General features: G+C 56.1%; 1 protein-coding gene across 3 annotated transcripts in view; it reads right to left on the minus strand.

Moving 5' to 3' along the window:
* PI4KA (phosphatidylinositol 4-kinase alpha) overlaps positions 1-22,866 on the minus strand; it is a 100,124-nt gene that overhangs the window by 4,613 nt on the left and 72,645 nt on the right. For all 3 annotated transcript variants that reach the window (XM_047762136.1, XM_047762137.1, XM_047762138.1), the window contains 22 exons: positions 22,072-22,142; positions 21,869-21,993; positions 21,196-21,277; positions 20,966-21,049; positions 20,756-20,845; positions 18,999-19,118; positions 17,192-17,284; positions 16,114-16,270; positions 15,838-15,965; positions 10,724-10,882; positions 10,321-10,472; positions 8,840-8,947; positions 8,315-8,442; positions 7,430-7,549; positions 7,265-7,344; positions 6,989-7,182; positions 5,662-5,752; positions 5,171-5,338; positions 4,919-4,972; positions 3,035-3,155; positions 1,451-1,580; positions 716-786 (listed from right to left, as the gene is read on the minus strand). In XM_047762136.1, the coding sequence (XP_047618092.1) occupies positions 716-786; positions 1,451-1,580; positions 3,035-3,155; positions 4,919-4,972; positions 5,171-5,338; positions 5,662-5,752; positions 6,989-7,182; positions 7,265-7,344; positions 7,430-7,549; positions 8,315-8,442; positions 8,840-8,947; positions 10,321-10,472; positions 10,724-10,882; positions 15,838-15,965; positions 16,114-16,270; positions 17,192-17,284; positions 18,999-19,118; positions 20,756-20,845; positions 20,966-21,049; positions 21,196-21,277; positions 21,869-21,993; positions 22,072-22,142 (2,526 nt within the window). The remainder of the gene's footprint in view (positions 1-715; positions 787-1,450; positions 1,581-3,034; positions 3,156-4,918; positions 4,973-5,170; positions 5,339-5,661; positions 5,753-6,988; positions 7,183-7,264; positions 7,345-7,429; positions 7,550-8,314; positions 8,443-8,839; positions 8,948-10,320; positions 10,473-10,723; positions 10,883-15,837; positions 15,966-16,113; positions 16,271-17,191; positions 17,285-18,998; positions 19,119-20,755; positions 20,846-20,965; positions 21,050-21,195; positions 21,278-21,868; positions 21,994-22,071; positions 22,143-22,866) is intronic.

Here is a 22,866-nt window from a genome sequence, read left to right on the forward strand (position 1 = left end):
TGACCACGACCTTTCCCAGGGCCCATCCTGCTGTCTGACAAGGGAGCCACTTTCCAAGAGGACGTGCAGGGTGAGGATGAGAGGAAGCCGCTCCCATCGAGGACTGGCAGTGCTGGGGGTGGGAGCGCTAGAGGAGGGGTCCTGACAGGAAGGGCTGGGCCCCCAGGACTACACAGTCCCTGGCCTCCCTCCCTTCCCTAGATGCCAGCCCTGGCTGGCTCCCCAGTGCCCTTGCACGCGTCCAGCAGCATGGTCTCCTGAGAGGCTGAGCTGGCTGGAGCTTGGAGGTGGGGCGGGGGTTTGGGGCAGTTAAGGAGGGGTTCACCCAGGGCCTGTGCTGTGCCAACGCTGAAGCAGGCTGGAGGCATGTGTGCATGGCCAGGGTTTTGAAGAACAAGCACATGTCAGCAGCTAAAAGCGGGGCTGGGCAGTGATGCCTGGGAAGCTCAGCTCTGACCACCTGGCAAGAGCCACAGGCACCACATCCAACAGGTCCCAGCACATCTGTGACGCCCCCCTGCCTGTCTGGCCTTTGTCACTTCTGTTACACTGGACCTCAATAACCTTCTAAAGCAAGACCTACTGAGGACAGTGTCTTGGCCTTCAGAAAGCAGCAGGAGCCAGGCCGGGTGACCACTGGCCAGGGCAGGTTCCAGAGAGAGGCACCAGGCCCCAGGGCCCTCCCCCAGTTTCCCTAGCCTGAAGCCCCACTCACCAGGCTGCACCTTCACTTCAGAGAGAGCCGACAGACAAGCTTTCTTTCTCTCGTCACCTTTAGGGTAGGGCCTGGGAAGAGAGTCAGGGACACTGGCCTCCGGGGCTTCAGAGCACAGCCAGGCTCTCCAGTCCTATGAATCCTCCCCCAGCACCCTCGGCAAGTCTAGGGCCCCTGGGACCTAGGTGGGGCTTTTCCAGCCTCATTGCCCCCTACCTGAGGGGTATGCGCATGCAGTCAGGTGCACACTGTGGGGGCCACCACTGCTCCCTGGGGTCCAGGCTTTACCTGCAGCATGACCTCGGGCCTCTCTCGTGACAGAGGCTATGGAGTCCAGCCTAAGGGTCCCCACTGGCTTAGTGCCAGCCATAAGAGGACTGGGCCCTGAGGACAGGGAAGGGGATGAGGTCCTGAAGCAACAGGCATTGGGCCAGAGTCAACTCCCGGGCCCAGTCCTGTACAAACATGCCACCAAGACATCCACGTGAGTGGGGACTCAAGAGGTGAATCAGAGAAAGGACCTTGGGGCTGCAGAGGAGCCTGGTTTCCCCTACACCACAGGGATCCTCAGAACCTGGGGAACAGTGGCCTTAGGCTGGGACAAGCCCAGAGTGAAAGACAGACATTTTTTTGTGCATCTGCCATGCCCTCGGGAGCAGACAGCCAGCCTGGGCCCCACATTTTAAAGCTCTGGGGTGAACCCAAAGCTGTGGGGACCAGAGGAGATGCACTTACTTGATGATGGCTGACACATTGGTGATCTTGTTGAAGAAGTCAAATTCACGTTGGTAGAAGTCCTTGGCTGGGCCAGACAGGGAGCCTGTGATCTCTTCCACCAGCTGCTCCAGGAGGTCGCCAATGTCAGCTGCGTGGAACCCAGGGTGAGCCCGTGGGTGGGGACCCAGAGTGGCTGCAGATGCTCAGGAGAAAGGGGGGCTTGGGACCCTCGGCAGACTCCACCCAAAAGAGGGCTGCCATCCTCAGTGTGCTGACGCTGCAAGGCTACGGTGCGTGGGGAACCTGGGCGTCAGTGTCAAGGGTGCTCACAGCTCTGCTCTCATGGCAGGAACAAAGCCAGTGTCACTTAGGAATGTCCCTGGTGCAGCCATCTTCACTGTTGAGTGATGAGGTGGGGGAGCCAGGGCTGCACCTGCAGCACGAAGGACCTTGGGGAATGCCCCCTCTTCTAGGGAGCGTTGTTTTTATTTTTTGGCTTTTTAGGGCCGCACCCACAGCATATGGAGGTTCCCAGGCTAGGGATCAAATCGGATCCGAGCTGCGTCTGAGCAGTGCAGCTCACGGCAACGCCAGGTCCTTAACCCACTGAGCGAGGCCAGGGATCAAACCCACGTCCTCACGGATATAGGTCCGGTTTGTTACAGCTGAGCCACAACAGCAACTCCAGGAGTGTCATTTTTAGTTGAAGGAAAGACTGAGACAAGGTATAGTCACTCAGACTTAGGTTTATGGCAGATATTTTCTTGAAAATAAAATGAAAACAAAATGAATCTGCCATTTAAGGAAAACAACTACAAAACTTTATTAAACTTGACAAAAAAGCTTGAAGGTTTCCCAATGCTTAGACATATTTCTGTCCCGTGAGACAGCTAGGGCCCAGCACATGTGATCATGTTTAAGTACCATGTTAGGAAATGTGTCAGCACAGGGACGGGCAGCACCCTGGTCCTACATGCCAGGTGTGGCCACATTGGGTGTTTTGGTCCTGCGTGGGATGCGAGCAGTGTGGGCCAGGGACTGGATGAACAGAGCGTGAGGCTCACCGACTCGGTTCAGATCCCACACTGTGCTCAAGCACTGAGAAACCACCCCGGCCAGGTGTGGCACAGTTTTAGTGGAGTGATTCCGGCTGCCTGAACTACCAGAACACACCCTGCTTTCTGACCACACGTCTGTGCAGATGCTCAAGAGTCTGTAAGACTGTGCAGCCATGCTGTGCTCAGGCTCACCTTTAAAAAATTACTTATGTTTACGTGTAATGGGTTTATATCTTTTTATGTCTTGGTTTTCACTTCTAACATTGGTAAGCACAAACGGTTAAAGCCCACATGAAACAAGGCTCTATGAGGGCTTCTGTAGTTTTCAAGGGTGTGAGAGTCCCGGGGGGATGACCTGGTTTGAGAATCACTGTCCTGGTGGTTGGGGTGCTGCTGACGGGGGCCACTGGGGCACAAGGAGCAGAGCAGGGCACCTGGAGGGCCAGCCGAAAAGGCCTGAAGGAGGCCCCAGCCACACTGTGTGTGGGAGGTGGGGGTAGGGGAGCTCCGGGCTGGGAGGAGTAAGGGGCGGAGGCACACTCACGGTCCTTCTGGTGCCCCTCCTCGTCCAGGTAGATGTTGGTCTTCATGTTCCAAATAAACTGGTGTGCCAGCAGCTGGGACTTGGATGCTGCCCACAGAATATACTCCCGCACGTAGCCCATCTGCAGGAGAGCGAGGTCACGGTCAGCCCAGGCCTGGCCACACTCCACCAGAGACTCCTCTGACTCCCGCGCTCAGCAGAGTGTATCTGGCTGTGAGCGGCTCTCTTGGGCACATGGCAAGGTTGGCCAGAGTCCAGCATGCTGGCCGGCCGGTGGGGTCCTGGTCAACACAGGCACACGTCAGTTTTGGTCTCCTCTGTTCTCCGCCCTGGATTCTAAGACCTATGGCTCTAACCCACACCTGCTATTGTCAAGCATGGGGAGTGGTCATGGTCAGGGTGGGGTATGTGTGCATGTGTGCACATGAGCAAACGCTCATCTATGAGCTGGTTTAGAAGATACTGCAGTGATGACACTGCGGAGTGACAGGTGGGTTCCAGAAAGTCCTGCTAACTTTGAGGGTGGATGCACCATGGCCTCAGCCTAAGACCCTCTCCTCCATCACTCACAGTTCAGTTTGAATTCCCATGTCCTAGGTTACAAAGGCGCTGGCCTTTCTGGAAGATACCTGGAATGGGGGGGAGCTCCTCTCTCCCTACAGTAGTTTGTGGCCTCCACATCTGTAAAGTATTCTTTGGACAGATTCCTTAACTTGGGTGGGTGGGCTTTCCAAACATGTCAAACTTCAAAGGACCAAATTCTAACCCAGCAAATGGAGCTAAAGATGAACCATGAGGAGTTCCCATCATGGCTCAGCAGTTAACAAACCTGACTAGTATTCATGAGTTCATGGGTTCAATTCCAGGCCTTGCTCAGAGGGTTAAGGATCCAGCATTGCTATGAGGTGTGGTGTAGGTTATAGACACGGCTCAGATCCTGAGCTGCTATGGCTGTGGTGTAGGAGGGCAGCTACAGCTCCAACTGGACCTCTAGCCTGGGAACCTCCATATGCTGAGGGTGCGGCCCTAAAAAGACCAAAAAAAAAAAACCAAAACACCCCAAAAAACCCACAAAAAACCCCCCATGAACCATGAATATTCAACCTCCAGTGCAGAGCCTCTGGGCTAGGCCAGGACACGAAGTGGTCTGGGATCCTGTGGGGCCAATGCAGGGGCGGGAGGGGCAGACACTGCAGCGCTCACCACAGGTGGGGGTCAGATGACAAGGGGATGAAGCTCAGGCAGTGAGGGCTCCCAGCTGTGGTCACCCCGTTGGGTGTTTTCTGTCCAGGTGCTGAGCTAGACCCTTTATGTGCATGTTCACTATTATGGCTGAACTGCCCCCTCCGTCCATTCAAAGTCTTCCCCAGTGCCTCAGACTGTGCCTATATCTGGAGACAGGCCTTTAAAGAGGTGATTAAGTTAAATGGGATCAGTAGGGTGGAGAGATTAGGACACAAATACAGAGGGACAGTGTGAGCGCACAGGAGGAGCCAGCCCTGTAGCACCTGGGTCTTGGACCCCAGCCTCTAGACTGAGGAAGTGGGTCTCTGCTGTGAAGCCCTGGGTCTTTAGCTCTAGCCCTGGGAGGCTCAGCTCACCCCTACACATGCTGTCTCTTCTAAGCACCCCCACCCCAGGAGACAGAAGAGCTGCTGAGACCCCCCCACTTCCAGCAGGTGGGCACTCCAGGCCAGGCTGCCCACCCTGAGGAAGCAGCTGGCACTGCTTCCAGAGCCTGCTTACCCTGCACAGGATGGGCCTTGGGCACTGGACAGCCATGTGGGGTAGGAGGGCAGTTGCAGCTCAGGTGTCTTCCTCTGGGATCCCCCCATACTGCCCACTGGCCCTCAGTGCTAGACAGCCGTGCGCACTCAGCCTTACCTTGTCATACCTGAGGGCCTGCACGATCTGGGGGATGTAGAACAGGATGGCATCCTGTGGAGTGCAAGCGGCCATGACTAGGAGCAGTGACCACCATGCAGATGGGGGTCCCAGGGCCCCACCCCACCCAGAACGACCCCACTGTCACTCCGCCCACGGGACATGTCTTCATCCTCATTGGAAACCTACTCTTCTCTCCATTCCCCCAGCGCAGACAGGCACCCCCGAGGCCAATCTGGCCGATGGGCTCACCGGTGGGAAGGACCGCAGGACCTTGACCCCATATTGCGCTGTCAGAGGGTGTGGTGGGTACATGCTGGAGAAGTAGGACAGGCCTGTGGGTGGGTCGGCAGGCGCCCAGCACAGCACATGGCTGAGCTCGGGGGCATCAGCGTCAATGGTGTGCCAGGTGACCAGGAACTGGGGGAAGCAGGGAGATGTTGGTCAGGTGTCCAGGCCCCACCCGTGTCACAGGGACAGCCCTGAGAGGCGTGATTATGAAGCACTTATAACAACTTCTGGCATATCATGCACAATAGCATGTGCACTGGCCTGAGATACACTCCACATTCTCCTACTGTTAACAGAGTGAGTGCTTCGTCTGCAGAGCTCAAAGCACAGGAAACCAGCAAATGGCCATCAGCAGGTCTGATCACGTCTCTGGTCTCCAGGTAGCCCTGGAGGTGGCCCCATTTCTATGCACTTATTAGGACCAGGCCCTGGTGCACCTCTGGCCACGCTACCTTGATGGCTTCGGGGATGTCACTGACAGCTCCAGGATCCAAGCGAACCAGACGGGTCACCTCATTGCCAATGGCCTCTGTGTTCTTGAACCTGTGGGTACAGAGCATGTGGTGGCAGAAATGAAGCCAGGGGGCCTCGACTGAGGGATGCAGATCAACACCTAGGCATGTTGGGGCATCTGGCTGCTGACAAAGTGTTGGCTGTGATTGGTGGTGATAAGATGCTAGCACTGCCTTGAGCAGCACTGATCTACACTCCCCTTCACAGGACACCTCCCTCAGCCAGGCCCCATCCATGGCCTGGTAAGCGGTGGGAGGGCAGGTGTGAGCTTCAGGTGTGACTGCTGAGGCTAAGGCAGGGCAGACACTTATGAGCGCTGTCAGCTGTGGGCCTGTCCGGAGGAAGCTGTGAGTGGGCAGCGTGGGCTTAGGGCTGAATGCAGCCCCCTGGTGGGATTGAGCACAGGAGCCTCTCCCAGCTCCCCCCCCCTTTTCTTTTGTCTTTTGTCCTTTTAGGGTTATACCCGTGGCATGTGGAGGTTCCCAGGCTAGGGGTTGAATCAGAGCTGTAGCCACCGGCCTACGCCAGAGCCACACCAATGCCAGATCCGAGCCTCGTCCACGACATACACCACAGCTCAGGGCAATGCCAGATCCTTAACCCACTGAGTGAGGCCAGGGATCGAACCCGCAACCTCATGGTTCCTAGTCAGAGTCATTTCCAGTGCGCCACGACGGGAACTCCTCCCACCCCTTTAAGGGCCACCACGGGACACTCGCTGTTTAAAGACAACACCCAGGGACAGACCCGGGCCCTCCCCAGGCCCGTCTCTGGGGGTTTATTTTATTTTATTTTTATTTATTTATTTTGTCTTTTTTTACCATTTCTTGGGCCGCTCTCGCGGCATATGGAGGTTCCCAGGCTAGGGGTTGAATAGGAGCTATAGCTGCCGGCCTATGCCAGAGCCACAGCAACGCAGGATCCAAGCCGTGTCTGCGACCTACACCACAGCTCAAGGTAACACCGGATCATTAACCCACTGAGCAAGGCCAGGGATCGAACCCGCAACCTCATGGTTCCCAGTCAGATTCGTTAACCACTGCGCCACGACAGGAACTCCGCCTCTGGGAGTTATTGCAGGCATCTCCTTTCTTGCTGGGCCCTGACATCCCCTCCTCAAGCATTGAGCGCTGGTCCCTGGCAGGACGAAGCCCATGGCCACAAAGGGCGAAGGGAACAGCTAAGATGGTCTTCCTGTCTGTCCCTGGAAGGGATGTGTCACCCTCCTCCCTAAGGCCCTTGTCAGGCAGCCGTGGCCTCGCCCACCTGGAGGGCAGCTGCACGGCCAGGTGAGGAGAGATGCTCCAGGCCAGGTTCACATTGTCTTTCCACTGCTTCTCGCTCAGGCTGATGTACTTGGATCTCCAGTTGGCCACGCTATTTTCTCCGGCCTGGTCCAGCTCCAGCTCCGGGGCTGACAGCGGGTTGTACCATGTGATGAGACGCTCGATCTCGGTGGCCTGGAAAGATGGGACAAACCACCAATGAGCCTCTGTGTGGCCCAAGCACCCCCACCCCCACCCCGGTGCCCAGCGGCCTCACCAGCAAGGACAGCAGCAGCGTGCGGCGCTTCATGTAGTACTTGTGCAGCTGGGAGCCCCTGTTGGTCTTCTTAGACATGCCTAGGGACAGGGACAACAAAGTGTGTCCCCTGGAGCCTCCGCAACCCAGAAGACCCAAGGGGCCCATCAGCAAAGCCCCACTGACCTGACTTCTTGGAGATGGTGGACATGCCGCTGGAGAGCGGGTAGGTGTTGATCCAGCCCTGCGTGGCCTGCTGGCGAGAGCCGACTGCTATGTCCAGGTTGCTCCGGGTGTCCTGATTGTCTGTGGGCACACACACGACTCTAGAATGAGGTGCTTGGACCTTCCCCACGAACAAGGCAGATGTCCCCTAATGTGGCATTAACTCGAGCAGCTAGGGGCAGATGGTAAGGGCTGCCTGCCCTGCGTGGGAGTACATCCCAGAGCTTACCTAGACAGTCACTGGGCCTGCTTTTCCTTTACCTGGGGGTCAGACTGGCCTGCAGGCAGAGACCTGCGCCTCTCCTAACCTGGGTGGTGACCAGCCCCGTGCTTTAGAGACAGAAGTGAGGCTTCCTCCTGCAGGGTGGCTGCCGGCTCACATTTCAGCACCTCTCCCTGACCCTGACCTCCCTCCACCCTCATGGATACTAGTCAGGTTCTTAACCCGCTGAGCCACAACTGAAATTCCCACCTTCCTACCCACGTCACCTTTCAGAAAACTGTTCCTGGTCCCCAACCCCCTGCGCTGGAACTAGCTGCTGCTTAGACTTGCCCTGCCAGGTGACAACAGACTGAGCCTTATCCTTTCTGGCATAGGGGCCACAGCCCATTCTGGGCTGCCAGGGATGCCTGTGAACTGAGATAGCATGGAATGTTATGCCAGGTGGCATCTGCTTGTCTGCTCAGAGCCCTGTCTGTTCAGTGCTGCAGGAGAGGTGGCCAGGCAGGCGTGGGCCTCTGGTGGCTGTGTGCGTGGTCAAGGCCAGAGCTCAGCAGGGCCCCAGACACCGCTGTCCACCATCACCCCACCCCACGAGCAGCTGTGTGGCCCAGAACAAGGCCTACCTGGGGGCACGAGCTGGCTGGCGGTCAGGTACTTCTTATCTGAGAACATGGCAGTCCAGAATTTGATCATTATGCTTATGTCTTCACGCAGCCTCTTTTCCCCTTGGGTAGGGAACTTTGGGGGACAGCTGTGAACAATCAGAGGATGAGGGGTGAGTGCCCGGGTCAGACATGTTAGAGGGCGGTGTGTGGTGGACCGTACTGTCTCCTAAAGACACTGGTTGTCGGAACTGGTCTCCAGCCACCCAAATCTTGATGATGCACAGGGGAAGGACCTTCTCATGCCCCCTTCACCAGTGTCCTCAGCTGAGCAGTGTGCTCGCAGCTACAGCTGTTCCCCCCCGCCCCCACAAAAGTCCTGGCACAGGGGTGTGCAGTCCGTAAGCCACCATTCAAATCACTGGACAGTGACACAGGCACACTGTTCCCTTAAGTCAACTGAGCCGTGGGCAAATGTGGGCACATCTTATAGGGGCTCAGGACATACAAGCCCAGGGCCAGGCTGCAGCCCGCGGTGGGAGGTACCTGAAGTAGTCGAAGGCTGTGGAGTAGACCTTCTCACGGAGCACGTTGCGGACAGTGGCGTTAGGAAGCACGTCGGCATGCAGGAGGGCCAGCCCAAGGGTCAGCAGCCTAGGAGACAGGGCCGGCTCAGTGCATGACCTTTCCTGCAAACACAGCTCTGGGGCCATCCCTGGTGGCAGAGCCTGCTGTCAGGGCTGTGGCATCAGATGGGTGGTTACTGGTTACAGTTTACTGTACCAGACGTCTTAGGCATATTTTTGTCTTTTTAGGGCCGCACCAATGGCATATGGAGGTTCCCAGGCTAGGAGTCGAATTGGAGCTGCAGCTGCCGGCCCATACCACGGCCACACCAGATCCAAGCCACATTTGCCACCTGTGCTACAGCTTGTGGCAACACTGGATCCTTAATCCACTGAGTGAGGCCAGGGATCAAACCAGCCTCGTCATGGACGCTAGCTGGGTTCGTTACCACTGAGGCGCAACGGCAACTCCTAAACCTTGACTTTTGTTGGGGGAAAAACAAACGTGTGTGAGAATCTGCCTTGGCCAGAAGCTTCAGTTATCACAAACTTTGCAAACCGCTCCCTGAAGCGCTGTCACCTATAGGCAGACTGATCCAGGGTTGGGTTTCTGCCAGGTCCAGGCTCCCTTATAAGCATCTTTAGCCACACTGTCAAGAGCTGAAATGTCCATCCCCATGGCTGTGACAGTCCAGTGTGGGTCCTTTTCTGCTTAACCCATTCTTGTCACATTTTGTCTAAGTTTAACTCTGTGATAGATTGGAAATTAGGAAAAAAGAGAACTAGCCCATTTCCAGTGGTTTGAGGATCATGGCCCATGGGGGCACCGGGGGCTCCAGGAACATTTTGGAGCTCAGGCAGGGAAGCCAGCAGGAAGGGGCATAGGAGGGTGTGGCATCCCCAGCCCTCCTTCCATTGGAACCCTCCTCATGGGAGGCCAGCCCCACCTGCTGTGTCTGCAGTGTCCCTGACAGCTGCACCTGGTTTGAGGCCGTGGGCCATACGTCTCCTCCCCTGGTGTTGCTAATGGTTTGCACAGGGCTTGGCGTGCAGACCAAGGCATGGTTGGGCATTTTCCATATGTCTTGGTGGGTAGCGTGCCCTAGCCATAGTCACTATCAGCCCCAGGCCTGCACTGTCACATCAGGCTCTGTCACACGGCTGGCCACTTTTCACTCTCCACAGTGTCACCTGAATTCTTTTGCCACTGTCCACCCCCAACTGATCTACAAGGCTGCCAACGTTTGGTCGGCCAGGCCGCTTATTGAAGCCTCCCTGCACACTCCCTGGTGTGGCCAGCATGCTGCCTCATGTCCCCAGCCCCGAGAGGCATGATGATCCAGGTCATTGCATGCAGATGCCCTTCCCAGGGCCCTGTAGGTCCTGGGGGGCAAGGTGTCTGGTGAACAAATGACCAACCATGGGGAACCCTGGTGGACAGCCCCAAGGGGTGGCTCTCACTTGAATCGGGGCCCGATGGCCGCCACATGCCGGTTCATGCTCCCTGTGGCACCCCCGATGCTCAGGGACATGGAGCGCTGCAGCAGGCTGGAGAAGATCTCCACTTGGTCAGAGCTGCAATACTTGGCGATCTCGAACCGCTGCACCAAGAACTGAGGAGAAGGGACACACTACTTGTGGGGCTGGCTGTCTACCCCCAAGCCACCGGTGGCTGAGGGCCCTGGGCCCACAGGAAGACAGGATGGGTGAGGGGTGCGGGGTTCTGCGGGCATCGGGATAGGACATCAGGGCTTGGGAGAGAGGGATAACTACCCCCCACATCAGAAGCCTTAAACCTGGACCCCAGGGAACCCCCACCCAGGCCGGAGCAAGCAGAGTCCGGGGGAACCTAGGAGGCCCATACATCAATCCAGATGTAGTGAGGGGTCACTTCGGGGGCACAGGGTTTGGGCTGACTCGCTTCCGATGCTGCCAGGGGGTCTGCTTCCTTTATCTCCGCAGAAAACAGTCCGAACTTCTGCTCCACTGTCATCTGCCAGGCCCCTGCCATCTCCCGCATGAACTGCAAGAACACAACGGTTAGCTTTCCACCAAGCTCAGAGGGGTCGCTAGGTTTTCACTTTTAATTAAGAAAGGAATATATGCTCACGAAACAAAATTAGAAAACTGAGGTATGAATGAAAATGATCACCTAAGATCTTCTGATGACCCCACTGCTCAGCTCCTTTCTATCAAAAGCCCACTCTGGCCCCCAGCCAGACCTCATGTCCTGCTTTGTGGTGTGGCAGGCCTATCACGGGCACCACAGGCCTGGAAACCACCCACAGGGAGGCTGCCTGCTCAGGGCCTTCAGGCTGGCAGGGCAGTTCCTCCTCCCCACACGGACACTACACACCACCTTCATGCCACCTTCATCCTGGGGAGCAGCCTTTGTTGGCCTGACAATACCTGGGACTCCTTCCAGGGAATCTGGAGCCCCTGCAGAGGGGATGGCTGAGCGGCCAGGCTCAGGGCCCCTGGCCCAGGCCTCTGAGCTGTGTGAGTTGAGGCGGTGGGGGGCGGGGGGAAGCCTGAGGAAGGAGAGAGGGCAGGTGGTGCTCACCTTTGCCCTCTGCCCCCCTTCCAGCCTGGAGGCACAGAAGCCACTGCAGGCCTGAGAAGAGGACAAAGTCCACATGCAGACAGGAGGCCATCTTGACACCAAACGTGAATGGTATGTGTTAGAGGCCGAGGGAGCTGCCCATTGCCTATTCCCCAACCTGGTCACCACCTTGACCAGGGCCTGAGCCCTCGCTCTGGGAAAGAACACAAACAAATGCCCATGTCCATGCCCAGGAACAGACCTACAAACTAGACAGCAGACTCTGCTGGGGGCAAACCATTTCAGGCAGGCTGGGAGGACTGATGCAGAGGGCATAGCTCTGGCCAGCCCAGGAACCTCATCCAAAGAGGGCCCTGCTGGGAGGGGACCAGCGCCCACAGCCTAAAGCAGGAGCCTGCTGGGGCCATGGCAGGGGCAGCAAGAGGGCAGGGGTCTTGCAGGTCACAGCGACTGCCTGCCTCTGGTCTGCATAAGCTTGGACAGCCGGGACAGGTCTGGGCGCAAGAGGGACCTGCTCTGACCAGGTTTCCCAGCTTCCTGTGTGTGTGTGGAGGGGGTCCCAGCATTCCCTCTCACTCCAGGGTAGAGGGTGGAGGGTGGAGGCGGGGCTGGCAGTGGGGATGTTGGGAGATGGGTAGACTGAATATACTTTAAGGTAGAAGGTATAGGATTCTCTAAGAATCATTGTGGGGAGTGTAAAAGGGGGAAGAGATAGCCATGAGGACCTTGTCTGGGCATTTTCAGAGGCTGGGGGGCAGGTGGAGGCCAGGCTGTGTCTGTTCACTCGTTTTGGGTCACGGACTTGAGCTCTGTACCAGGGGATCAGAGCTTCTTCCCAACCCAGAAGAACTAAGGTCCAGACCCTTGTGCTGGACGTGCTTTACCTCCCCACGGATGCAAAAGCCATCAGGATGCTGTCAGTGGTTAGCAACTGCCTCTGAATTTGGAGCTGTGGGTGCTTTTGGTTTTTTCATTGTACTCATACCTTCCAACTTCTCCATAACTAGCACTTGCTGCCATGCAATAGAAACAACTGAAAATCGGAATCCACAGATGCCAGAAGCAGAAGTGGCACGGCTCCCACTTATGGGTATGAGGCGTGTCTGGGCCTGGACAGCACATCCTTGTACAGGCCAGGCGGCAGCAGAGGAGCCCCTGGGCCCTCAGTCCTGAGCCAAGAGTGGCAGGAGCTGGATGACACACAGCCCCTATGTGTCTGCTGGGTGTCAGGGAGGGTGGGGAAGAGACACACACCCTGGAAGCCATGTCCCCGGAAGCACAGTGGGAACAGGCCTGCCAAAGGCCAAGGCCTCAAGGCAGCCAAGTTGCTGGTGATGGCAGGGGCAAGGGACAGACTGCAGTCTGAAAGACCCCAAATGAAATAGCAAATCCTTCTGTGAGCCCTGAGCGTGGAGTGTAAGCAGGAAGAATCCACCATCCTTGCCAAGACTAGCCCCTGAGGGTATGCCCTTCACTCCAGCCACTAGACATAAGAAGGACCCCTACTCCCCAGGAAAAGAAGACACAGAGCCCCCGAGTCTCCACACTCAGTGTTAAGCCATGGTCACAAGCTTTAACAGCAGTAGAATTGACCCACAGATGACCCTGATTCTAGAACTAACCCAGACAAGGATATTACTTTATTTATTTTATTTCTTTTTAGGGCCATACCCATGGCATATGGAAGTTCCCAGGCTAGCGGTTGAGTCAGAGCTATAGCTGCCAGCCTATACCACACACAGCCACAGCAACTAGGCATCTGAGCCATGTCTGCAACCCACACCACAGCCCAGAGCAATGCCAGATCCTCAACCCACTGAGCAAGGCTAGAGATCAAACCCACATCTTCAGGGACACTAGTTGGATTTGTTTCTGCTGAGCCACGATGGGAACTCCCCAGACAAGGATCTTAAAGTGATTCTTACAAACATACTCAAAGATCTATAGGAAAAAATAAAACAACAGGCAAAGATACAGAGATTCTCAGCCAAGAAATACAAAACATAAAAAAGAAAAACCCTAAATCTGAGAATTGTGACATCTGAAATGAAATACATTAAACATGGTTTAACAGCAGAGTGAATAAGGCAGGAGAAGATACCAGGGAACTGGAAGACAAGCAAATTAAAATGAATACAAATGAGAGAAAATGAAAATGACCAAAGGGAACATTGATGATCCTGGGACAAGACCACTCTCACAGTGTCAGCAACACAAGTGTCCCTGGAGCCCAGATGAGAAGAAAGGTCTGGAGTTCCCGTCGTGGCGCAGCGGTTAACGAATCCGACTAGGAACCATGAGGTTGCGGGTTCGATCCCTACCCCTGCTCAGTGGGTTAACAATCCCACGTTGCCGTGAGCTGTGGTGTAGGTTGCAGACGTGGCTCGGATCCCAAGTTGCTGTGGCTCTGGTGTAGGCCAGTGGCTACAGCTCCGATTAGACCCCTAGCCTGGGAATCTCCATATGCAATGGGAGTGGCCCAAAGAAATAGCAAAAAGACAAAAAAAAAAAAAAAGAAGAAGAAAGGTCAGAGTGAAAAATATATTTAATGAAATACTGGCCTGAAATTTTCCAAGTCTGAAGAAAAGGCCATAATCTCTAAATTTAAGAAGTTCAAGGAATCCCAACATGAAATATGTAGAAAACCACACACACAGGCATGTCTATCAAACTATTAAAAGACTAACATCCTCAAAGTCAGTGAAAGGAAAAAACAAAACAAAACCACCACCAAATAAGAGCTCATACTGAGAAATGATGCAAGCTTGCAGATTTCTCCCCAAAGACATTACATCACGTGTCAAAAGCAACGAAAGAATGAAACTGTCAACGTGGGGTTGCAGACCCAAAAGAAACACCCACAGCATGAGCTGAAGGAAGGCATATGGGCTGAGGGTCTATGCCTTAAAAAATTGATGTCTCTGAAAGGCTTTTGCATTGTAGAACAGAGACAGGACCAGTACAAGGTAACACATGTGGGAGGAAAACAGATGAAGATGAGAGACTACAGGATCCTGTTGCACTTGACTACGGAGCCCCACAATGATGGCAGCTGCACCGCTGCAGGCGCTCAAGCTCCTGTGCCAGCACTGCTCCTGCCCTGAGGGACCAGCTTGTCTGTCCTCTCAGACTCTGTGCAGAGCCTGTCATCACCCGTCACAGAGGGGAACATGCCCTGGAGTTGGAACAGTGGGTGCGTCCAGCAGAGCTGGCCTGGCCAAGCCTGGCGCCCACCCTATTCCACACAGAAGGGGTCCAGGAGCTACTGGCAAGTCCAGGGCCCAGCCCTTCCCTCCTGGGAAGCAGGTTAAGTGCCTCTCCCTGACTCAGTCCCTCCACAGAGGCCCACCAGACCACACATTGCTAGATGCAAACTCCATGCAGTGGTAATGTGCCAGGCAAACGTGAGGCCCATGCTTGGAAGTTATCCCGTTTCCCTTGGGGCCAGATACACAAAACACCCCTTTTGAGGAGTTCCCATTGTGGCTCAGTGGGTTAAGAACCCAACTAGTGTCCATGAAGATGGTTTGATCCCTGGCCTCACTCAATGGGTTAAGAATCTGGTGTTTCTGGAGTTCCCGTCGAGGCGCAGTGGTTAATGAATCCGACTAGGAACCATGAGGTTGCGGGTTCGGTCCCTGCCTTTGCTCAGTGGGTTAAAGATCCGGCGTTGCCGTGAGCTGTGGTGTAGGTTGCAGACGCGGCTCGGATCCCGCGTTGCTGTGGCTCTGGCGTAGGCCGGTGGCTACAGCTCCGATTCAACCCCTGGCCTGGGAACCTCCATATGCCGCGGAAGCGGCCCAAGAAATAGCAACAACAACAACAACAACAAAAAAGAGACAAAAGAATCTGGTGTTTCTGTGGCTGTGGCGTAAGCCAACAGCTGCAGCTCTGATTCGACTCCTAGCCTGGGAACTTCCATATACTGTGGGTGCAGTACTAAAAAGAAAAGAAAACACACCCAACCCAACACCTCCTTTGACCACTTATCTCAACTTATCTTAAAAAACATGTAAGAAAATAGAGGAAAAAACACGTCAAATTCTGTTACCAGGAAAATTATTGGGGTCTTTGAAAAAGAAATCTGTTCATAAGCGTTCATCCCATCAGCTGATCTTCCCATCTGACCTCCCCTACTGAAGCAGCCAACCCTCCAGGACTCAGGTCTCAATCTTGGAGAAAGGGCTCCCCCTGCTGGGCTTTGGAAAAATAACAGCTTCAGACACCACTGGGTCCTTTAGCTAGTGTTCCCTCTAGTCACTGAGACAGCCCTGTGGTCAGGTATCAATGTCACAGTCTTACATGTGAGGCCTGGTGGATGAGGGGCTGGCACGGGGTCTCCACACTTGTCAGCTGAGGGGCCTGGCCTGGCTCTCTACCTCTCCCTCCTCGGCCGACTGCGGCCGGCGTCTTACCGGCACCTCCACTCCGTTCTTGCCGGCCAGCAGCCACTCCCAGCAGGCCAGTGCAGCCTCCATGCCGTGCTCATTGAACATGCGCAGGGGACCCCAGCACAGGTGGTGCAGGAGCTGTGGGTCACAGTCTGGAACCAAACACACTGCTCAGAGGCCCCACATGGCTGGCAGGACAGCCAACAACAGCCAGGTCAGCACTGGCCTGATTTTCCTCCACCCTCCACAGCCAGGGCTCAGTTTGCTGGGAGGTGGAGGTGCTACCACCTTGGGCGTTACCTTTGCTGCTGATGAGCATGGCTGTCAGCTTGAACATGGCTTGTGTGTAACGCTGAGGGTCACCCGCGTCCAACGCCAAGTTCAGCTCCTGGACCATCATCTTGTTCAGGTCAGATGTCTGGCCGGTGGCGTCTGAGAACCGGATCATCCCATATACCTGTGGGAGGTGCTGTCAGGAGAGGCGCACGCAGTCTGGTGCCCCACAGAGAGTGACAGCTCGCCTGGGTGATGCTGCCCTGTGCACAGCCTCCCCAGAACATCTCTATAAGCATGGTGATTATCCACACAGCTCTGACAGCCCCTGAGGGCAGGGGCTTGGCCCCATCATCTGTATTCCAGTCCTGAGCACAAGCTGGGCTGTGTGCATGTGGGCTGAACAAATACAATTCTTTAAACAGTATTGGCCTCACTCTTCTAAGTCAGACATTATTTTCACTCCTTCTAAAACCCAAACCTACCCCCTACAGACAGATGGGGTATCTGAAATGGGTGGAGCAGACTCCAGAGCAATTCCCAGCACCTGGGAGCGAGGGGTCAGCAGCCACTGAGTGGAGCATGGGTCCCACCTGCCAGGGCTCCTGCGAGAGTGACCGCTGGAACAAGCAGGTCACAGGGCCTCAAGGAGACAAGCCCCCACTCACAATGGGAAAGGGGCTCTCAGGGACCTGTGAAGTGGTGTGGACCAGCTTCCATATTTTACAGATGAAGAAACCAAGGCTGAGAAGGATAAGCCGTGGGTAGGTGGACAAAAACTCTTGTGGTGGTCAGATGTGGCCCCACTCATGCTCTGCCTGTGTGGCTCAGGCAAGCTGCTTATTCCCTGAGCCTCAGTTTCTTTATTTGTAAAACTGGACTAAGGGCACATCACCCCTAGCTAATAACGCATAGCTACCACTTAAGGCAGAGAGAAAAAAAGCTCCCGTGTGGTCAGAGGTGGGGAGTAACATCACAAGTGCTCCCAACAAACTGGGTCCCAATCCCCCTAAAGAGAATGAGTCCATACCACCCAGACCCTTCAGCCACCTCCACTAGGAAGCAGAGGACACTCAAAAGGCCTGACCAGCCAGCAAGAAGGTACCTCGCCCGCGTAGCGGTTGCGCAGGTTGAGGGCTGCCATGAAGCTGGAGTAGTCCTTCTTCACACAGGCTGGCCGCTCCGTGAGCTGGGTTGCCTGCAGACAGAGCCCCAAGTCACCACCCCTCCAGGCCAGGAAGGACCCAGGTTGTTAAAAATCTCTTAGATATTGAAAATCTCCAGCGTATACAAATTAAAATGAAACACTTCTAAACACCCTCTGAGGTCTGATATGTCACATGGAGAAAAGATTTTAAAACTTTTGCCCTGAAACTTTTCTCAGTGATATACACTGTGACGGGACAGAGAACGGGGAAGGTGGCCAAGGTGAGTGCAGTGACTGGCGAGGCTCAGACACACCACTGCGGCCCATGGGAGGGACGTCCGGATCATATGCCCCTACTCCTCCACCTCGGTCTTGCCATGGGGCCTCCAGCCCCTCTAGGACTCCTCCAGTCTAGGTGGCTCCCGTTCCCACCACTGGCTGGACCCACCCAGCATCACCAAGGGCCACCTCCCAGGTGTCCCTCCAGCACTGTTCACTATACAAGTGTAGCTGGTCATCACACATGAATTTGACTGTGGATGACAGATTCTCAATTGCTAGGGTTTTGAGCAACTTTCTATTTTGGGGTATGGTGTGTGGGGTAAGAGGGTTGGGGGGAGAAATATAAACTGAACAAAATCACATGGTTTTGTCATAAAAATTTTAACCTGGTTCACTTTAAACAAGGTGACATAAAACTATGTTTTCTAGACAGTGTGGCCTGGAGCAGGCCTGTGTGGGGACCTGGCCCTGCCACTCGCCGCCTCTGAGGCTCAGCGTGCTCCCCGAAGTGGGGACACGTGGCCCTTCTGCATGCTGAGTGGCCCCCATGGTGTCGGCACAGCCTCAGACAGCAGATAACAGCGGACCAGGGCAGCCAGCACCCCCCCACCTCAGCCACCTCCGCAGCCTACCATACTGAGAACAGCCTGGCAGGGCTTTCCTGACTGTTCCCGGGAAGTGGGCTTGCTGACTGAATCTGCCCAGCCTGCTCTCCTTTGGGGGGAGAGGTCGCCTGGACCCCCAGGCTCCACACCATCTGCAGATGGGGGCTCCTTGGTCAGGGCCTCCTGACAACCAGCAACCAGAACACATGATAAAAAGGGTCCTTCCCTCCTGAGTGACAAAACAGGGAAAAACCGAACCTGAATCTAAATCTCTGTGGGAAAACCTGAGATCTTTCAAGTAACACTGATCTCTTGCAGGCCTCACCTGAGTCCTGCCCCGGCCCCTGCCTGTATCCTCAGAGACCCAGGGCTCCTCCCTTTCTGCCGGGCACCCAGAGCAGACAGCACAGAGGTGCACACGGCCTCCTTGGCTTCGATGGGCCAGCAGAGGCCCTGCTCTGGGCCCCGAGGCTGGGAGACCCCAAGAAGCACACCTTCCAGTTGGGCCACTGTGACCAACCTCTGTCCAGCTTTGAGGCAAGGACTCTGGCTCAGAAAGGACCACTTAGCGTACATGTTGCCCCTAAATGATTCTCAAGCAGGACGAGATGAAGCTAAGGACGTGGTGTGGTTCAGGGCAATGAGGGCAACCAGCTCGTCGTGACTAAAGAGCAGGGCTGACCCTGTCCAAGAGGACACTTCCTCATGGACACACAGAATCCTAAACCCGGTCCCACTAATGGCCCGAGTGTAGCTCGCCATCTGAACACCGCAAGAAAGAGCCCGTTCCAATGAGCAGTGGCCCTCTGAGCCTGGGTCTGTAGGCAGGAAAGCACCCCCAACATGGGGGCCAGGCTTCCGAGAGCTACTGCACATACCCCGAGGGTCGTGTTCTGCTTGTTGTAGCCGGCGAAATGAAGGACACTCTCGGTGGCCATGGCCAGCCCGGTGTGCTGTGACAGCCCTGACACCCAGTTCTGGTGTCTGTTCAGGTACTCCTGGAACAAAGAAATGCTGCTTTACTTTAAAGATACAACCAGCCTCTGTGGAGTCAGTGTGAAGTTGCTGGGACCGCCCTCCTAACTGGCTACCACTTGCATGGGAACCCAGATGCACCCGACCCAGAGCTGCAGGAAATGGCTGCAGATGCCTGGTCTTCCTGTCCCCGTGGTGGACAGAGCCCTGGCCCACCTGCCAACTATGGAAGGGGCAGGGACACCTGGCAGAGCCAGGGCTGTGGGGGCTCCTGCAGGTCTGGAAGGACTAGGCAGAAGGCAAGCCCAGGCCAGAGGCGTGCAGGTCTGAAAGGCCTCACATGCTGGCTATGGAGGTGAGGGGGAACCGTGTAAGTACCCCTCCAAATGCACACATATGCCCACAGACACCTGCACCAGTGGTTCTAAAGCCCCCGACCCACCCATGGCTCCCTGGGGATGGGGACTGGCAGACACCCTGCAGGCTAGTGCACTGTGCAGCACAGAGCATGGTTTGGGGGTAGGGACAGGTGGCTGGGCAGCGAGGGCTGGATGGCAGGTGGGTAGGGGCTCAGACAGGACACGTGGGGTGGGGAGGGGAATGGAAGGCCTAGGGTGACACCAAGGGGTGCCTGGTGCAGGCGTCAAGACTGTCTCAACCCTGTTTTCCACTTTCCTCTTGGGCCAGGCCCTCCCTGCTGACCCGTGTGTCCACTGAACCCTTCCAGGAGTGGAAGGGGGCTTCCTGCTTTAGACCAAGGCCTCGGAGCCCTTTTCCTGTACATAAACCAGGGAACCAGGGTTAAGATTTACCAGAGCAAGCACAAGGCCCAGCTCTTGCAGTGGCTGGAAGCCTGCCCCTCAGAGCTCTCCATGCTCCTGCTCCAAGAGCCTGTGAAGGGCAGCCCTTTGGCATCCTGGCACAGGCCCAGTTTCTGCAGTTTCCTGGAGCTGCTGCTGCACCCTTCCTGGCTCACAGCACAGGCACCACAGAATCAGCTCCAGGCCGACAGGTGTGACTGAGGTCAATTTCACAAGCCCCCCTTGATGCGCCTGCTCCTTTTGAGGCCAGATCTTCTCTAGTTTTTCTTGGCCTCCGATCCCGCCTCCCCCCCTTTTTTAAGCTGCACCCACAGCATGTAGAAGTTCCTGGTTCATAGCAGCAACACCACCAGATCCTTAGTGGCTAGGCCACCAGGGAACCCCTCAAATCCCTCCTAAGGGATCCCCTCCATCCAGGTACTGTGGCATTTCTGCCATTTCTGCCTGACCATCTCCAATAATGGCTCACCGGCAGCATTTTAATTTACTGCCAGCGTTTCTGTCAGAAAGTGTGGTTACAGGTCAGATGGGGCTTATAGGACAGGAGCCCAACCCCACCTCCGTCATGCAGCCCTCAGCCCCACTGGACTGCAGGGCCTCCAGCCCACCATGCCACTCTCACCCTGCATGCAGCCCCAAGTCCTGCTTGAGGCCTGGCACCTCTCCTGCTGTGGCGGTCACCTCCCCTCCTCGCCCCCGGCAGTATGCTCACCCCTGGGGCTCCTGTCTCATCCAGGCACTGGACACAGTGTCCTGTCTGGTCACATGGTGCTGTCTGTATTTCAAGTTTGCTGGAAGGAACTCCCCAAGGTTGCTTTCTGACCATGTCAAGAAAGTACCTGTAGGTGGGACTTGGTGACAGTGGGTGCCCACTTCATGGCCTCTTGGAGGATCATTTCACAGCGTGCGGCGAAGTCCTTGACAATGCTCTGGAAGAGGGTGTGGCACCATCAGCACCATGGGAGGAGGCCAGCTGCTCACAGTGCTTAGTGACCACCCGGGCTGAACTGACCCCGAGCCTCATGCTGGAGCTCTAGTCCCCAGCCTACCTCTCGGGCTTCATAGGTGTCAGGGACGGTGATGCGATAGGGGGCGTCGGGGATGTCATAGTAAGGCTGGTCCTTGTGAATATCCTGAAAACACACAGGCCCTCTGTCAAACCTGCTCCAAGCACCGCCTCCTTCCCTACTCCACCTGTCCCGTCTGTGACTGGGAAAGGCCAGGGCGGGCACCCCTTCACCACGTATGGGGGCGCGGGCCGGGTGGGCAGGGCACTCACGGCACTCAGCGACAGTGACAGGGTCTGCAGGATGTCCAGCATGGTCTTCAGCACCGTCCCGCTCCAGAGCAGGTGGGGGAACCTGCACCCAGAGCCTCTCTTAGTGCTCCCTAAAGCCTGCCTCCTGCTGCCTAGCAGGGTCTCCATTATCCTGGTCACACACAGACCAGGCTCCTGCAGGGGCAGGCCTGCCCTTCAGCCCTCCTCCTCTGGCACATCCTAAAGTCTGTCTGCCTTGGCTCCCAGCCCAGCAAGAAGAGTCTGGGAGAAACAGCTTGGGGAGAGGCCTCCCTCTTTCTCCCTCCTCCCTCACCCCTCCTCCCCAGGGGCCTGGAAGACCCCAGAAGGGGTGGGGGGCTCTGGGCCAGAAAACAGACGGTACATGGGGTGGCCTGAGTGTTCCAGATTGAGCCCAGAGGCCCTGCGGCAGGGAGGGTGGGATTCAGACACAGCGAGGTGACCCCTGGTCAGGAGATATGCCATAAGTGGCATGACAGCTCAGAGCAAGGGGAGGTTCAGGCCACTGACCCGTTATGGCAGACACCCTGTAGGGCTACATGGCCCCTGAGAGCTGTGATGCTGAGCCCACTTTCCCTGTGCTGAGTGCACTCTCCCCTACGTTCAGACGTGCACACACACATGCACACATGCAGCATCAGTACATCCAGCTTACTTGTCCACCAGACCAGACAGGTACTTGTCGGCCACCCTGCGAATCCGCTTGTGGATGTGGTTGAAGTTGACCAGCAGGAACTGTGCGTGGCGCTCCAGCTCCTCCTCATTCTCCTTGGTCTTGGCCTGGATTCAGAAGAGACAGGTGGCAGGTGCCGCACGGCCTGGCCCAAAGACGCGCGGTGGTGCTCTGACAAGGCTTACTTTATCTGCCATCATGTTCAGGAAGGCGTCGAACACCTTGTCAGCCACAGCAATCACGCACTGCATCATCCCTGAAACGGGAGAGTGGGGTGTCAGCAGGCGAGGGCCCGCCCACTCCCCAATCTCACTGTGACACTGTTGTGACATGACACTGTCCCGCCTCCCACACTAGTCCCTCTTCTGTCCCAGGACCCATGGGTACCCAGGCCCCAGCCTGTGCCGACTCCTGGGCTGATATGTCTTCTGGCCTCACTTTTTTTTTTTGCTTTGGCCGCCTCACTTCTAAGCACAGGCATTTTAGTCTGTGTCCTCATCGAGGCTCATGTGATGCCCGAGCAAGCCAGGATTCCAGGGGAAGTGGCCCCTGTTCCACTGTGTCTTATGCCTGTCACTGGTAGGGCAGCATTCTCTCCCCACTCTACTGTAGAAGCAAGTCCTGGCGTCCAGCCCCCGCTGTGGGGCAGAGGAGGTGGGCAGCACCTCGACCCATTGCCCCTGAATCCCTGGCCATCGGTACTGCAGCCACCACTCTGGTTCTCGTCGGGATGTCCCATCTTCCTCATCCTCTCTCCTCTTAGCAAGTGGGGTTCCAGAAGGAAGTCTGTCCTCTTTGGGTGCTCTTACTCAGTGGTGGAGTCAGCGTGATCACTGGTTAGTCACACGGTTGCTCCTGCAGAGGCTCCTGTGTCCGCAGCATGCCCACATGCCCTTGCTTCTCCCTCCCCTATTGCTCTTCGGTTTTGGTGCCACCCGACACCCTGGCAGCACAAGATGCCCCAGCCTCATCCTGCATTT

Source organism: Phacochoerus africanus, chromosome 15 (assembly GCF_016906955.1).
Source record: "Phacochoerus africanus isolate WHEZ1 chromosome 15, ROS_Pafr_v1, whole genome shotgun sequence".
Classification (NCBI taxonomy): Eukaryota; Metazoa; Chordata; class Mammalia; order Artiodactyla; family Suidae; genus Phacochoerus; species Phacochoerus africanus.